This window comes from Sinohyriopsis cumingii, chromosome 5, assembly GCF_028554795.1.
Source record: "Sinohyriopsis cumingii isolate HCF-2022 chromosome 5, ASM2855479v2, whole genome shotgun sequence".
Taxonomy (NCBI): Eukaryota; Metazoa; Mollusca; class Bivalvia; order Unionida; family Unionidae; genus Sinohyriopsis; species Sinohyriopsis cumingii.
The window spans coordinates 88256203-88274102 of NC_142965.1; the positions used below are offsets into that span (position 1 = coordinate 88256203).

General features: G+C 34.2%; 1 protein-coding gene across 1 annotated transcript; it reads left to right on the forward strand.

The window, feature by feature from the left end:
- The first annotated feature begins 6952 nt into the window (after positions 1-6952).
- On the forward strand, positions 6953-14814 carry LOC149799698 (caveolin-1-like). Its single transcript, XM_089959054.1, has 2 exons — positions 6953-7102; positions 14260-14814. The coding sequence occupies exons 1-2, from the start codon at positions 7040-7042 to the stop codon at positions 14587-14589; spliced, it is 393 nt and encodes a 130-aa protein (XP_089815180.1). The 5' UTR covers positions 6953-7039; the 3' UTR covers positions 14590-14814.
- Positions 14815-17900: the final 3086 nt, after the last annotated feature.

Here is a 17900-nt window from a genome sequence, read left to right on the forward strand (position 1 = left end):
ACCCATTGCTCCGGATCTAGATACTACGGAAAACTCATGATATCATATCTAGATATTATATAAAACCCATTAAACCATATCTAGATATTACGGAACACCAACTGAATCATATCTATATATTATAGAAAACTAATTGAACCATATCTAGGTATTATAGAAAACCCATTACATCGTAGCTAGATATTATAGAAAACCCATAGCACTATATCTAGATATTATGGAAAACCAACTGAACCATATCAAGATATTACAAAAAACCAATTAAACCATATCTAAATATTATAGAAAACCAATTGAACCATATCTAAATTTTATAGAAAACCCATTATATCATATCTAGATATTATAGAAAACCCACTGCACCATATCTATATATTATAAAAAACAAATTGAACCATATCTAAATTTTATAGAAAACCCACTGAACCATATCAAGATATTATAGAAAACCCACTGAACCATATCAGGATGTTATAGAAAAACAGTTGAACCATATCTGGATATTATAGAAAACCCACTGCACCATATCAAGATGTTATAGAAAACCAATTGAACCGTAACTAGATATTATAGAACACTCATTGCACTATATCAAGATAATGTGGAGAACTCATTACACCATATCTAAATATTGTAAAAAAATCCATTGCATCTTAGCTTTGTTTGTAAACTTAGAGGAAGTTATCTGAATGTTTGGGTCAGTACTGGTAGATACGATCACACTCCATGTCACGAAAGAATATATCTCTTCTGTAAAAGCAATGTTGAAATATAATGCATAGTTGTTTGCGAGTGTATAGATTTTGAGCTGCGTCGTAAAATGTGTTTACCTCGATATAATTTTGTAAACCCTTCAGAGGATACGTTTTGATCTCTACTTTCAAACCAGAAACAAACATACATTGTATTCAGTATGCACTTAAACATAAAAAGGTTCCTTGATTAGAGTAAAGTAAACAAGTGACGAATAATCATGACACATATCCTTATTTTCGTTCGCTGATTTCTTTTTGTCCTTCCTTTTCCGTAACAAGCGTGAGATCTGTTTACCTGCCAAAAGTAAAAGCACCTGTAAATGGAAATTAATTCTTCGATTTTAATATGGAAAGAAAACTCCAAGATCTTGTAATAAAAATCTGATAAATAATAATGACATGGCTGATTATGTTTATTATTTGTTAACGTTACATAATGTAGTTTGGGTCTGAAGACAATTATTCATCAGATCATCGCCGTATTTCTCAATAGTTATATCAATCTAGATAACTTCCTAGGTAGCTTGCTAATGTTAAGCTACTAATACAAGTATAGTTAGTTGTATCATGTGTAACTAGAACAAAAGTTATTTCAGACTGTTGTAAATTTATCAGTTAATAAATAAGTAATAAATAGTATTTTGGATAGGAATTCAATATGCTTCTACTACGTCTTCATTTGCTCATTTTATTTATTATCTACATTTGGATCTGCGAATGAATCTTCAAACTTACAACCAATAACAATGTCCGTAAATATGCGTATAGATAGGTTTCTAGCATTTCTTCTCTTTATAAGCATGTATGTGTGTACGTATGTATGTATGTATGTATGTATGTATGTATGTATGTATGTAGGTAGGTAGGTAGGTTGGTAGGTAGGTAGTTAGGTAGGTAGGTAGTAGGTAGGTGCTAGATTAATTATAAAAATTGTTTATCACGCAGCATTTTAGATTTTTCAATTCGATAAACATGAATTACAGATATCAGATGTCTTTCACCAAGGTTTGCGCGACATATTCATTATAAAACGTATTGTTAACGTAATCACGTTTACAGTTGTATCATTTTAAAAATGTTTCGTTTTAAATATTGGTGGCCTGATAGAGAATTGGTCCTCAATATTTCGTTGCTTTTCTTATATTCATTCTTAATCTTACGTATATTTGATTTAATTTATATTTGATTTAATTTAATTGATTGTAAGTTTTAAAATCTTTTATTTTAATTTCATTACACGCCAAAATAATGTAGTTTTGTGTACTAAGAACTCGATATTTTTTCAAAAAATAGTTTGATCTTGATTCTTCAGTTGTAAACACCTAAAGCTGATCTAGTTCCCGACCTTGATTAAAAAATCAGTGAAAGAAGTAAAGAACTTTTTATTTTTTTTTATTCTACGAGTACAATGATTGGTTTTTATCAAGGTCATACTGGGCCTACGTGATTTTTTTTATATGTACACAGCCTCCATTTCGCAATTATGGGCTTTCCGAAATTGCGATTAGTTATTTTTAATAGTGATGCTGAGAGAGAGAGAGAGAGAGAGAGAGAGAGAGAGAGAGAGAGAGAGAGAGAGAGCAGTTGGGCTCTTTTCTTTACACTGGAAAATGTCTGTTGTGGCAGTTTGGAGTTATAATTTAATTTTTATTCAGATTATTTGGATTCTAAAAGATTAATTCTTTTTCCTGGAAATATTTGAGTGCGCATACAGAATTCTTGGACAAAGACATTTATTTAAATTTTATTAGGAAATATTATTGGAATATTATTGTCTGTGGAATATTATTGTCTGTGGAATTAAAAAAGAGCTGTAGACGATACAGCACCATAAAGACTACAGTATACGTCATCGCCTTCCATTTTGGATTTTTCGTCGGGACTCTTAACTTAATTTCATTAGAACATTTCATTACTAGGACTTCTAAAATTTAATTCGTGGATTATTCTTGGATTAATTTTGGATTTGAGTCTTAAAGCCGTAAGTTCTTATTTTTTCATTTTTACAGTGTTTCTCCACGGAAATAAATTATTTGTTAAATTTGTCAAAGCTCGTTGTTTTCACTCTTCCTTTGTTACTGTTTATTAGCGCCTAAACACGTAACATAAAACTTAAGAAATTTAAAAAACATGTAAATCCCAAACAACGCTGTGCAGATAATACGATGTGTGCAAACGATATTGAGAACAACGTGTTTTCACTGAAGAAGTTCACATAAAATTGCCTCACAGAAGAGTTTCTTTGATACTCTCTAATTATTTAAAAACGCTCATCTGAAATCCTAACCTCTAAAGACAGCTAACAATTGATAGTCTTCGTATATTTGTCTGACTGGATGATAAGAGTTCAAACGGAAATAATTTTACTTAAAAAGTCAAAACTGTTCTTCTGTATTTATTTTTTCATGTTTTTTAATAATCATTGACACAAAAAATGCAAATAAATTTTCGTTTTCTTCTAGACATCTTTTATATGAAATTAAATTTATACTTGGTATGTATGTATGGCTTTAAAACTTCATGGGCCGATAGGCTAGCACGTTTTTTTTTTCAAACGTCAATCATCTACACTGCAACAAAGTAATGTGTTTATGTCTTTCCGAAAGGGAAGTAAAAGAAAAATACAAGTTGAAAATGATGGCTCGATCTAATTAGATGTCCATCGATTCGATAACATAGTGAAATACTTGTCTTTGCCTATTTGCATAAGACTGAGTATTGCAACATGCATACCTGTGTGGTTCAAGAAGCGAAGCACGGAGTTTTGAATCTGTTAAATTCAATATTATTTTTATCATCTAAACCGATTAAAACATGCTTGATAATAATAATAATAATAATAATAATAATAATAATAATAATAATAATAATGTTATATTATTATTATTATTATTATTATTATTATTAATTTTTGCATAAATTGGGTGCTATACCTTGTGACCATTCCCCCCATCCCCCCCCCCGCTTTGGATTGTAGTTCATACGTGTTCAAGGTATTTGCGAGTTCAGTGGCATCAGGGTTTTTGAGAAAATATGCAGTCTATGTTGTTCATTAATTTTTATATACGTAAACATGTTTAAAAAAGCACTAAAAGACATTAAATCGTATGAAATCACACACACACAGTAGAAAATGATCTTTGTTGCATTTTGTCATTACTATTGTATTGACGACAAAGAAAGATGATCTAACTGATCAAACGTTCTCTAACAATAAGTATATGTATTTGAATAAAAAAGTCGAGATGTCGTTAACAATGATAATGAGCTATTAAATTAGTAACGTAATCTTAATTTAAAAGATTAGAGAAAGTTCGAACCATGTTCCGTTTCAACAAAACTGTCCGTTTACTTTTGTCTTTTCAATCAGCTTACTTTAAATTTGTCAGTTATGATATACAAAATGAATGTGTGAACACTTATCTGGCAAACGTTTGTAAGTAAATCTTGATTTCGTTTCTCGCCAAAAATATCGAGTTCTTAAAAGGAAGATGACAGTCTAGAATGATTTATTTACCATCAAAGTCAAAGGTCTAAAAGGGATTAAAAAAAACATTTTAGATTGAGATAAATATTGTTATTTGTATTTAATTTGTATTATTATGTGTTATGTATAATTGTAAACTGGATTTGACCTTGTCCAAAATCAAGCTCTTTTGTATATGATTAGGTTCATTCATACTGTGTACAAGATGAGTGTAGGTTAAATATTAGGATCATTATCTTACTATGAGTCAAGGACATTGGTGTTCCCTTTTGGATGGACCTGTTGAACCTGATGTTTAACACATTCATTATTATAATTTTAGTAACTGATTTTATCTTGCTGACTTAGATTTTCTAGAAATAAAGTTTTGACCCTCATCATGGGTACATGTTTGTGTCTACGTTTAAAATAATCTTGTTTTCTGAACAATTACTCATTTTTGCAATAACATCTGAAGCAGAATCCTTTATATTGATGTACTTAGATTTTAATTTCGATTTAGTCAAATTTATATTCACTGGCATTACAAAGTGTTCATTAATATTCTTGGACAAAAACATTAACTTGGAATTATAGTGATTTCAGACAATGACATCTTGGATTATTGTGATTCATCAAATGACTGTTGGCACATCTTCTCGTCAATGACCATCACATCACATCAACACCTTCAGAGCTGAAGCTTTTATGGAACATCACTGGAATATAATCAGAAATTTACTCATTAGCACCGATGATAGAACGCTTGATTATTTGGGATTTAATTCATAATACTATACGATCTTTTTAAATTTTCACCTTGTATTCTAGGGAAATACATTATCTGTTGAATTTTACAAAACTTGTTGGTTTTCGCTCTTTTATGTTACTAAGTTTAAAACCATCGAGTCGTAACAATAGCGATTTATGATTGGTTTAGAACTCGAGAAGGCTGGATGGAAAAATAATCTATCAATGAGATACAGAGGATGTCATTTAGAAAAGAACAAAACGGCCAGTGGCATCTTCGTCAAAACATTACTCTTAGGTATACTCGACGAATTTATGGAATATGTTATGCAATGACGTGAACAAGTTCCTTGCAGTATCTCAGATTTTAATAACTTAGACTTTGTCATCATCGACTTTCGAAGTAAATCTATCATAGGCAACTAAGATCAAGTAACTGTATTACTGTTTAGTACGTATCATAAAATCTACCACGAAGCAAACATTGTCAAAAAAGTTGCTATCATTTTCATAGCTTTTGCTGTCACAACATTACATAGTTATTTTCAAACTATAAAGCAAGATCTAGTCCTTGCAATTCATTCTTCCCAGTTTCACGAGTCTAGATAAAGGTCCTTTACGCACAAAGGTTTTTGTTTGTAGCTTTTGTTGTGTGTATATAAAGTTAAATTTAAGGTATATTAAGACGTGTTTTAAACAATGGCTAAACTTTCAAGCTTTGATCCTGTCTGTGACTAGTGGTTAGAGCGTCCGCCTCGGATGCGGGAGGTAGTGGGTTCGATCCCAGGTCGAGTCATACCAAAGATTTACAAAAATGGTACTAACAGCTGCCTCACTTGGCGCTTAGCATTAAGAGGTTAGTGTTAGGACTGGTCGGCCTGGTGTCAGGATAATGTGACTGGGCGGGACATCATGCTACATGTATGCGGCATGATACCCAGTGCTAGACATCATTATAAACTGCCACACTGCAGACATCGTAGCGATGTGACTGAAAAATTGTTAAAGCTACGTCAAAAATCCAACTCTCTCTCTCTCTCTCTCTCTCTCTCTTTCTCTCTCTCTCTCTCTCTCTGTCTCTCTCTCTCTCTCTCTCACACACACACACACACACACACTTATAACTGGTGCTTGTACGTGGGGAGGGAGCAGGTCGGAGATGAGAAATTTTCATATTATTTTTTAGTGAAGCATATGCTGCTGGAGGCAGCGCAAGAGACACGAAGAGTTCAGAAAGCAGAGAAAAGTAAAAAGAAAAGGAAAATGCTTTTGAATGAATTTGGAATCATTGCAACGAGTATAAACAATTGCAAAATTACCGGATGAGTGATTCCCGCACCAGCCGCTCATTTTGATACCGTTGCTCCGGAGGCCAGCTTCAGGCTAAACCCGGATATATTTTCCATCTGGCACCCAGCTCCTTATCACATATTAAACATACGATCGGAACTTAATTCATTAAATAAAGAACTATATCAAGATCTGTCCCCACCTGAATAATAAAAGGGACTTGATTGTTTCTTCATGTCCAGAAGGTTGGTTTATGGTCGGTATGAATCACAACAATCGTGTTCCAAGTGAAATCCTTATCCGACTGAACGTAGGATTCATCTATTCCCAAATTCAAATGCAGGTAGAAAGTTCTACAGAAGAAAATGAAGGACTAACAAGAGAGGAATAGTTAAATGATGAGGTAGACAATGCCGTTAGCATTTTTTTTATATTCAGATATGAATTATTATTAATTATTTTTGAAATCAATAAGATTTAAATTATTTCTAATGTTCGTCTGCTCTTATATACCATTGATGTCTAATCGCGCGTATTTTGCAGTCTAGTCTGAACACCCCACAAAAAGGTAACAGAAGTCAAAACAACAATGTTGATTCTCTGTGCTACGTGGCTTAGATAAACTATTCAATTGCACCTTACTAAACTCTTATTGATTGGCAGGTCGATATATACTGATAAAAAACGTAAGGGGAGGTTCAAACCATTCTTTTCATTGTGACTATTTTGTTTTACATATTAAATTCTGCGGCATCCACTTTTACATGCAAGGATAGATATGGGAGACGAGATCATAGATGTAAAGAGTAGAGACCCAAATGAAATAAATGAGCACGTAAAGGTAAGTTTTGAAGTAACGATCCAATTAAAAAAATAATTGAAATGTAAAAATGATGCATCTGTGAAATAATCTTGCAATAATAAACAACAAATATGAGAACATTTTGTTAACTGTTAATGATCCTATTGTGGATTTTGTAAAGAAATTAAGAAAAATCTCAAATAAAATGATATGATTATGTTAAAATGATTGGACATTCGATGATAATTAACTGATTTAATTACAGACAGCTTTTCATATTAAAATATTACCATGACCCAGAGTTAATTTTATCACATCTGTAAGGAATATGTTTATAATGAATTTTACAGATTTTATAAAGGCTGTCACATTTGTAGATTATTGTTGAAAAAGCAATCAAGTGCTTTTCGTACGTGAGAGGGACGTTAGAATCTTTGTGAAATAAAGAACTATGTTTGGGGGAAGTAACTTGATACTTTTGAGACATTTCTTTTTACATCTACGTATGGACATAACTGGATGATAAGTGTGTGACAATCTCTCTCTCTCTCAACGTCTTCACCTACCTATCTAAGGATGTATTTAATCACGTGATGGGGAAAAAGCTAGATACTTTATTAAAATATACTAGCATCATAATTTACATAGTTCTATATTTATGGAAGTGATGCTAGTTATTGTTCTTCGTAACTGCATTTTGGATCTTTAAATTCAACAGATCGGAATGTGATATCAGACTTAATGTAACTTGTTTGTTTAAAATAAATTGTTCATTTTATCGATTTTTGAATTTTAAAATACCGATGGAAACTAAGCAAATTTGTCGGTAATATGTTGCTGTCTTGCTCATTTTCAATCTGAAAGATCAATAATGTTGCAACACAGTTGTTGCATCTGATGGGAAAATAGTGACACGTTTTTCTGACACCCCAAATATTAGAAGAAGAAAAAATACATAAGACATCTCTACAATATGAAGGAAGTAACTGGAGAATATTTTCATTTATACATTTATACCGGATATATTTCATCATGTGGTACGAAAAACATGATATTTTAAAGGAGGTGACGAACATTTTCTTTTTATTATATACCAAACCTGCCACAGAATCGAAGTTTATGAGATTAAAACCACTCATCGGCACGTCACACTCACACAACTCCCTTTTCGTAAATTGACCCCTTTCATGGCATGATCATATAAATATACGTGGCATACAAATGTAGTAGGATTGGGTTAACTTAATCTGTTGCAGTAAATTACACTGTTGTCACTTTGTAAACTTTTTCCCCTATATAAACACAATTCAAGTCCAGTTTAGGAATTTTTCACAGTGGGTTTGTCGTTGTTGTTAAGTAAAGGGGAATAACTTCAGAGAGACGCGAATGGCATCTGGTCAAATTTCAACATCAAAATGTAATTTCCATGTCTGAAATGTAAGACAGTTTCTATATATTTCTTTTGTCTCACAAAGCACTCGTTTTTGTTGTTGCATGTATAACTTTTGTAGGCACACACTATCAAGCGTCGCATGTTATGATTGGAAATCACATTTTCACATGTGAAATACAAAGATATTCTTTTTTCACATGTGAACATATAGGAATGAACAAAATGTGAAAATGATTTCTCCTGTAAGCCTCTATATTTCACACTTAAGTATATAATATCTGATACAACTTGTCAATGTTTCTGCTGGGGTAATATCAAGGTTGACACTGTAGTAATTTAAGTTAGGAAATTGTTGTATATATTTTGTATTTTTTACTTCTTGTAAGATGCAAATACATTCTTTTTCCTTATAAGCGTCTTTTCGAGAATAGAACTTTATACTAGGAACGTGTATATGTGTTTCATGCTCCCTCGTTAGCTCAGTTGTCATTCATGTACGTAACAACACAGCAATGTGGCTCAATTTGTCTTAATCATTCCAAAAGGGAAGTTAGCGAAACCAAGATAACACTGGACAACAAATTTTTACAAAAGTCATGTTACTGAAATAAAATTAGTCAATTCTTATCAATTTTTATGTGCTGAACACGAATATGACAGTCAAATTGCAAAATTGGCTCTAGTTTTTTTGTAATCTGCAAGAAATTAATGTTTACATAACGAAATGCATTCCAATAGTAAAAGGTCAACTGTAATAGCCTACCTATAAAAAATCAAGTCATTGACTACATCTTAGATTTCTTCGCCTGTCTCTTGTACAGCTGTTCGGGAGCATCTCTGAGGAGTGTCCAGCAGTAGTCAGCCAGCATTGTAGTGGACCATTTTCCCTGGTATCTTTGTTCCATTGTTGCGATATCTTGATGAAAACGTTCGCCGTGTTCATCACTAACAATACCACAGTTGCTAGGAAAGAAATCCAAATGGGAATGAAGGAAGTGAATCTTTAGAGACATATTGCAGCCAAGTTTCTTATACTTCATCAACATGTCTTCTACTAGTTCCTTATAGTATTCTGCCCTAACATTTCCGAGGAAGTTTGTAGAAACTAGGCGAAAAGCATTCCATGCTTGTTTCGCGTCACCTTCCAGCAAGTTGTTGAACCGGTCATCTTTGAAAAGCTCTCGAATCTGAGGACCCACAAAAACTCCCTCTTTAATCTTTGCTTCGCTGAGTCGAGGGAATTTTTCATGCAGGTATCGGAATGCTGGCAAAGTCCGGTCAATGGCTTTCACGAAGTTCTTCATCAAACCTAGTTTGATGTGAAGGGGTGGTAGCAAGATTTTCTGAGCCTCAACCAGAGCTGGGTGTTGGATATTCTTCTCTCCAATGGCTACATTCTGCCTGTGAGTCCATTCCTTCCTCATGTAGTGCATTTCCCTTGCTCGGCTATCCCACTCGCATAAGAAACACATGTATTTTGTATATCCTTGCTGCAGTCCCATTAAAAGGGCAACTACCTTCAAATCACCACAGAGGTGCCAGCTGTACTTGTCATACTCAATGGAATTCAGTAGCTGCCTTAAGTTATCGTATGTCTCTTTCATGTGGACAGCATACGCTACTGGAATAGATGGAAGAATGTTTCCATTGTGCAAAAGCACAGCCTTGAGACTCAGTTTCGAAGAGTCCACAAATAGTCTCCATTCTTGTGGGTCATGAGTGATTTTTAAAGCATTCATGAGGCCCTCAATATCGGAACAGAATATCAGACTACTTTCCTTTCTGAAGAAAGGCTCCAATTGCTGGTGGCGCTTTCGATATGCAGTAATTGTGACATCTTCTTCTAGAAGATTCCATTGTTGGAGTCTTGATCCTAGCAATTCTGCCTTGTTCTTTGATAAGTCCAAATCACGAATCAGGTCATTTAGTTCTTCCTGTGTTATTCTGTGTGGGGTTGATGATGCACCACAGTGAAAATCTGGATCACTGCATGCTGATGGACCAGGAGAAGAACAGGTCGACTCACCTTTGTCTTCGTCAGATGAATCAAGAGAATATTCTGCTGGAGGTTCTGGAATAGGAAGTCCCTCACCATGTGGAACTGGTCTCAATGCAGACGGAATGTTTGGGTAGACTATTCTCGACTTCTTTCGCTTCGTTATTCCGCCGGAAAGAGGAGGAACCAAGCAGAAGTAACAGTCATTTAGGTGGTTGCTTGGCTCTCTCCACACCATTGGGACTGCAAACGGCATTGATGACCTTTTGCAATTCAACCACTGTGAAAGCTGTGTTGTACATGTAGCACAGCATATATGTGGAGCCCAAGGCTTGTCTTGGTCACCAACCTTGCATCCGAAGTAAAGATGATATGCCTTCTTCACTTGAGAATTGATACTTTTCTTCTGGTTGGCAAATGTCACTTCCCCACAAATATAGCAAAAATTGTCCGCGGTATTAACACACTTTCGAGGCATTACTGTTCTTTATTGTACGTAAATGGATAAAATAATAAGTTTTATGTAACAGTAGCTTGAACTGTCTCGCACAACGTCTAAAATATTTTAAATGCTGAACCTATCTGATTGGGCTTTATATAGTACACTGCTTAAGTCAGCTTCAGCAGCCGCCTGGCATTAGTATAATAGGCCTACACATGTATAGTACACTGCTGACGTCAACTTACTTCAGCAGCCGCATGGCATTAGTATTGCATTGCATCAGAAAATGATACAATCAACTGTGGATGATGTGAGCATGATGGTATTATGCAATGTTACATCATTATTCCGGATGTTGCTGCAGTCCTACTGGAGAAATTTACACAGTGAAACATAGAAAATGAGGTATATGAATATCTTCAAAACTAGAGCCAATACAAATTTTTCACGGTTATATTCGTGTTCGGCACACCAAAATACTACAGACTAGGGCCTTTTCAAGTCAGTAATGATTTCACTGTTGACCAGTGTAATCAATTATTTTTATATTTGTTTTGAGCCACTTGATTTGCTTTAAAATTTAAGAGGTTTTTAAGAACTTTGACGTTCCCGAAGAAGACAATAAGAGAAATGATTATAACTAACACTCAATCAACGGAAGACATCTAACCGTATCAAAGCCAGGTTAGTTGTACAATTATTGTATCTGCAGATACAGTTGTTGCATGCACAGTATTGCACAACACGATTAAAACACAGACATACTTTACTCTATAGTTCAAAATAAAGGCGGAAGTGAATCGTTCAGGTTGTTAGGTTGTGAAAAGGGAAATACTTGGATACCCACGAAATGCTATAAGGACAAACATTTACTAAACCTGAATTAAAAATGAAAAATGAAAAGACACAAAAGAAACACAAAGTACCAAGCTGCTAGAATAATCCGTTACAATCAGGCAGTCAACAAAATTCCTGAGCAAATGCTGTTTTAATTTTTAATTGAAGGTTTAGAAATTGCAAGAAAACATATAGAAAGGTCAAGAACATTAAGTGTACACAGGTAATAACCTATAGTCAAACATAAGTTCCAAAATCTCCTATAACCATCGCTATTATGATACATGATTCTTTATCTGTTTCTCTTTATCTTTAAATCCGGTGTATTGATTAATGAAAGACCGTCACCATTTCTCCTTCTTATTTGTTCAATTTTTAAACAAGTACTCTTCTTGTATTTCGTTATCTGTCTTTTGAGGAGTAGGTAAAGAATGCGTATTAATTTTGCAATTATATTTATTACTTAGTACGTATTTATAGCAGTGTTCATTCGCAGTGTAAACGTATACGATGAATTTTCCTAGTCGTTTATGCAGTCAAAATTGCTACGTTTTTTCATTAATTGCTTCCAAGAAAACTCAATTTGTATACGTTTGCAAATTACAGTTGTATAGGCATGTTTGCAGTGAAATATTTAAATAACTGGATTTAATGCATACAACTTGAAAAGGCCGAGGTCTTTCCATTGCTTGTCCTACAAAGTCGTACTACAAGACGTTAGTTAAGACTGAGACCCAATTTTAATTCAAGCTTAAGTCAAAGAAATATTTGACCGGATATCAGAGAAGATATTACGTTAAATACCAAGTAATTATTGACAAATTCGATTCCAAATGTTAAAGAAAAGTTTAGTTGTACACTGACAGATTTTATGAATTCTAATACAAGTTAGATCCGATGACCTGGCAAATCGTATGAACAATTGCATGCGAACTGAGAATGGTTTCGTCATGACATGATAGGGCATCAATGATACAATGTATTGTCCAATATGTAGGGATTCTTCATTTCTTGCGAAATTACAACGAATAAAGTCCTAATTTAGAAATAGTGATAATTATAGCTATAATCTAATACATTTTCATTACAGCAGCATATTTGAGCCCGAGCATATATTAATCAGCTAGAACTACCTTGCAGCTTAGTATTTCAGAATGTTTCTAACCTAGTCGAGAAATAGATATTGCAGCGCATTCTTCATGCATGCATGGTATGCAGGAATAATTTCGTTCACACGAAACGTGCACAGTGTATTGCCTTTGTATTACGACTTTATGGTCACAAGCTAAGTAACATAAATAAGCAAAACCATTAAGTTTTGTAAAACTTACACAATTTAGTTATCAACGTTATAAATGAAAATGTGAGAGGAACTTACAGTATTATGAAGTGAATCCAAAATGATCTTGAAAATCTTCTATTAAAAGTCCAAAGGATTGAAAAGTTCCGTATATGCTTTAGAACCGGAAATATACTGGTCTGCCAAGAATGGTGACGTTGTTGAAATGGCGTTGTCAGGAAGTCCTTTGAATAATTCACAATAGTTGCAGAAATATATTATAGTCCAATAAGCATTTTCTTTTTCCTCGGAACAGTTCAAACAAATGATTTCCCTCTCAACATAACGACAACATAAAACACATCTGCAGACTTGAGGTTACAACAGGAACACAAGAAATAAGAATGACTCCAAAATAGGAATGAATCCCACTGCTCAGTTCTCTCCTTATATACACCTTCAAGACTCCATTACGACTATATGTCGTGTGTATTAAGGTCTCACTGGACAGTTTATCTGATGAATTTTCATCCGACAATAACCTATTGCAGAAACATGAGCATATTTTTACACTGAAGATACAAATAAAAACAAGCTAATGATTTTTGTTGAAAGCATGCATGTGAGATTTTGACTGCAGCAATCAGGTTAATTCCTTATACAACTGGTGGCTTTTATACTGAACCAACACTGCCACCAACCCATCGTTCCCTCTTTTTTACATTCATTTTTAACAGCAAAGAGCTGTTCTGAATATTTTCCGGTGACAAGGCAGCTCAAAGAATCAGTGTGTGCTTTATGTATGAATAAAGTTCACTAGTACTATAACAAATTAGCATAGTTACTCATTTGATCTCCAGTGCTAGTCAAACTGAGACAGGCAGTCACCAAACAAGCCAACCCATTTTCAAGTCTAACTCAAAGTAAATCTAAACCACATAACAGATTTAACCTTATGTGTGAACTTATAAATGCTAGTCTTATCATAATTAGGTTCATGCATTCTATCTTAAAAATTGTGGAGGTGTCAAAATACGAAACTATCCAGTGAGACCTTAAGGGTGATGGCTTTTTATTTTTCCCAGTGTAAACAGGAAGTGGTGGTCGAAGGCAAATGAACATTTCAACATATATGAGAATCTATCTATGGACTTATTGAAAAATGTAGGTCTCCCATACCGGTAACTTGACATAGATTATGTATTCTCATCAAAATACTTTTCTCATTTATGTCTGCTTTTTCTTGTAGTGTAGACAAGAAGATGTCTTGGCCGAACCTGATGGCGCCCACAGCATTGATTGCGTTTGGAAACTGTCCGTCATCTCCTACATCTTCTGGCGAGATTGCTATTATCGTTTAGTAACTCTTCTGTGCGGGGTGTGCATGGGGGCTCAGTGGGGATGTATCTTCGCCAGCACTGCCCTTTGTCATGTCTGGTTCTACACGCCCTTGTACAAAGGTCTGGCACTCAACTGTGGCTACCTGAAGAAATTGTACCTGTTGTGTCTTGACTGCTGTTGTAAACCATGGTTCGAGATGTGCGCGTTGATTTTCAGTCCTTTCTCTAAAGGGCGATGAGTTATCAAATCAGAAAATGTTCATAACAATGAGATTAGCGGATGTTATTGACCCTACTTATCTAATCGGCAATGATAATCATGCGCTAATCAGACAGCTGTGTTACAAATGAACCGGTATGTCACAAGTGTAACAAATCTAAGTCTGTACATATATGTTGTTTGTTTTTTTCTGTTGGCTGCTATTTTCTCTCTTTTATATTTATTTTTTTATCACATTTTGGACTTTAATAAAATTGTATGATATACATTTCAGAAATTTGTATTTAAGTTGCCTTAAACGCTTATTTCGTTTTTCGCACCGCTTGCGCATAAGCAGATTTTTAGCACAGAGAATAAAACTCGTGTGATGAGTAAGTACGTCATTACCTGATATGGATCGTATGACAATAGCAGATTTAAAAAAAATATATTTTCTATTTCCTATTTTGGTGCCTAAACATGTGAATATTATCGGATATTGAGATCTCTTTGTACAAAGTGTTATGTATGTATGTATGTATGTATGTATGTATGTATGTATGTATGTATGCATGCATGCATGCATGCATGTATGTATATATGTATGTATGGATGTGTGTGTGTACGTACGTACGTACGTACATACGTATGTATGTATGTATGTATGTATGTATGTTCGAGTCCAAGGCTCGGCTAGCGTGGGTACGTGGAAAAGAATGCCAGTAGCTTCTCGTGGGTCGGTGGTTCTTTCCTGGGTTTTCCGGGGTTCTTCCTCCATCAGTTATACTGGCCGCCATGTATAGCCTATCTTGTGCTGAAAAATGGCGTTAAACCATAGAACAACAACAACAACATGTATGTATGTATGTATGTATGTGGTTAAGCGGCAAGCCATCACTGTCTTGGCTTTTCAGTGCAAACTTAAACGTAAAGTTAAAAGTCTATCTTGATAGTATTGTTTAAAAATCTGTTATGGAAGATATAGAATTTATGTGGCAATTTTTCAAACAGTGTACAATATTTGTCGAATGGTACAGCTAATTCCATAGACACACAATCTAGTGTATTTTCCTGCACCTCAATGATATCTTGACAGGGATATGTCATAAACGATCCGTAAAGCAAAGTGATTTAAAGCAAGGGATATAACTCCAAATAACTCTGAGTATGAAACCGAATATAAGTTCTGCCAAAAATTACTACTCAGAATTTTTGCCTCGCCCGAGTCCCTATTTCGCCACTTCATTTTTGTCAAGACTTTTTCATTCTTTAATTCCCACAATTATCATCCATGCCATACACCAAGCAAACAGTGAAAAAATAGTGTAGATTAAATAACAGTGAACGAACAGTGCAGATTAAATCATCGTTTCCCTCGATTTCTAGGTACTACAATCTAAACTGTTTATGTGCAACGGAAGTTTGGTTCAGCGCAGATTGCATACTGTGAAAGGGATGAGCATTCGTCCAAAAGAACCTTAAAAGGCGAGTTTTGTCGAGCTCAAAGAGTCTCCTTCGGGATCAAAGAGAAATTTTAGCACAAAAGAAATAGTTGAGTCGGCCGGGACGAAGATTACAGCAGGGATGGCGGGGTCGGCTTCTGGGATGGGTAAAATAGAAGGCATGGCCTATCACACGACAAGGAGCTTTAATTGACGGGTTTTAGGCCTCTAAAGTGGTTATGTGGTATGGAGAAATAAAACTTGTTAGGACGAGTATTAATATTTGTCTGTACCACGGGCCATATCGGCCCAAATAAATGACAATATATATATAAAAGCTGGGAAAAATGAATTTCAAAAACTAGATCTTGCTTTAAAGTTAAAAAATAGCTATGTAAAAAAGAGCTATGAAAATCATAGCAACTTTTCTGACAATGTTTGCTTCGTGGTAGATTTTACGATACGTACGAAATAGTAATCCAGTCACTTGATTTTAGTTACCTATGAGAGATCCTCTGTATATCGTTGATATATTATTTTTCCATCCAGTCTTCTCTAGTTCTAAACCAACCAAAAATCACTTATGTTACGACTCGATGGTTTTCAACTAAGTAACACACAATAGCGAAAACCAACAAGCTTTGTAAAATTCAACAAATAGTTTATTTCCCAAGGTGAAAATTTATAGCATTATGAATTAAATCCCTAATAGTCAAGACGTTCTATGACCAGTCCTAATTAATAATTTTATAATTATATTCCAGTGATGTTCCATAAAAGCTTCAGCTCTGAAGGTGTTGATGTGACTGTGATGGTCATTGACGGGAAGATGTGTCAACAGTCATTTGATGAATCACAATAATCCAAGATATCCTTGTCTGAAATCATTATAATTAAAAGTTAATTTTTGGTCCAAGAATAAATAAATAAATAAATAAATAAATATATATATATATATATATATATATATATATATATATATATATATATATATATATATATATGCCACATACATTAAAAATAAGATGGCATTTAAAGGGTTGGTATAAAGCAATTTGATATGGCAATACTATTGGTGTATCAAATCGTGATCCGCCCATGGCGCAATAATACGTATATATAAACATTCTAGCGACCGTGTACAGTTGATTCTAGATCAATGATGAATTTGCACATATTAATCATTAGTAGCGTATGAAAATAACGATAAAAGGTATTAATAATCCTCGTTTTCTAAATGAATTTAATATGGTACACATTTTCATCACAATCCTTTCTGATTTCTGTTCCCTCTCATGCATAACGGACAAACTACGCATAAATGTGGACTGAGAGAGAAAAGGAATTTGGGCTGAATTAAAACCTTGAAATAGAAATTACACCAAGTAACCTACAAGGATATGTTTCGTCGTAACGATACGTATGCACTGTCCTTGGGACTTATCTACAGTGTTTATCAATGATACGAAGTTGCAAGCTATGTCAACATTATACAGTAAATTCCTTGGTTACGTGATACACAAGCTGTGATGTACTTAATGTTTTGTTTTTGTTGTTGTTTCTTAAACATACTATAATGTCCTAAAAATCGATTATTATTAATTAAATATGAAAATGTCCAAAGGCCTCTCCCCCCTCTCTGTCTGGACCATCATAACAAGATACGGGCTAAACTCTAGGAAATGACGAACGTAGAGGATTTTCGTTTGTCATCCCACGATATCTCTGAACTTATGAATGATGCTAAAAGTTAAGTCAAACCGACCAAAGGATGATGATGATATTCTTTTATTCCTCCATTTTCTGAAGATTTTAAGACAAAAAAGAAATGCACTTAAATACATAGAATCACAAAAATAGTAGATTCGTTACTTATTGAATTATTTCCAATAGCAAACGAATAAATAAA

Coding starts and splice junctions, on each gene's coding strand:
- LOC149799698 (XM_089959054.1), top strand. CDS start 7,040: ATGGGAGACGAGATCATAGATGTAAAGAGTAGAGACCCAAATGAAATA. Junction 7,103..14,259: donor AAATAAATGAGCACGTAAAG/GTAAGTTTTGAA, acceptor TTTTTCTTGTAG/TGTAGACAAGAAGATGTCTT.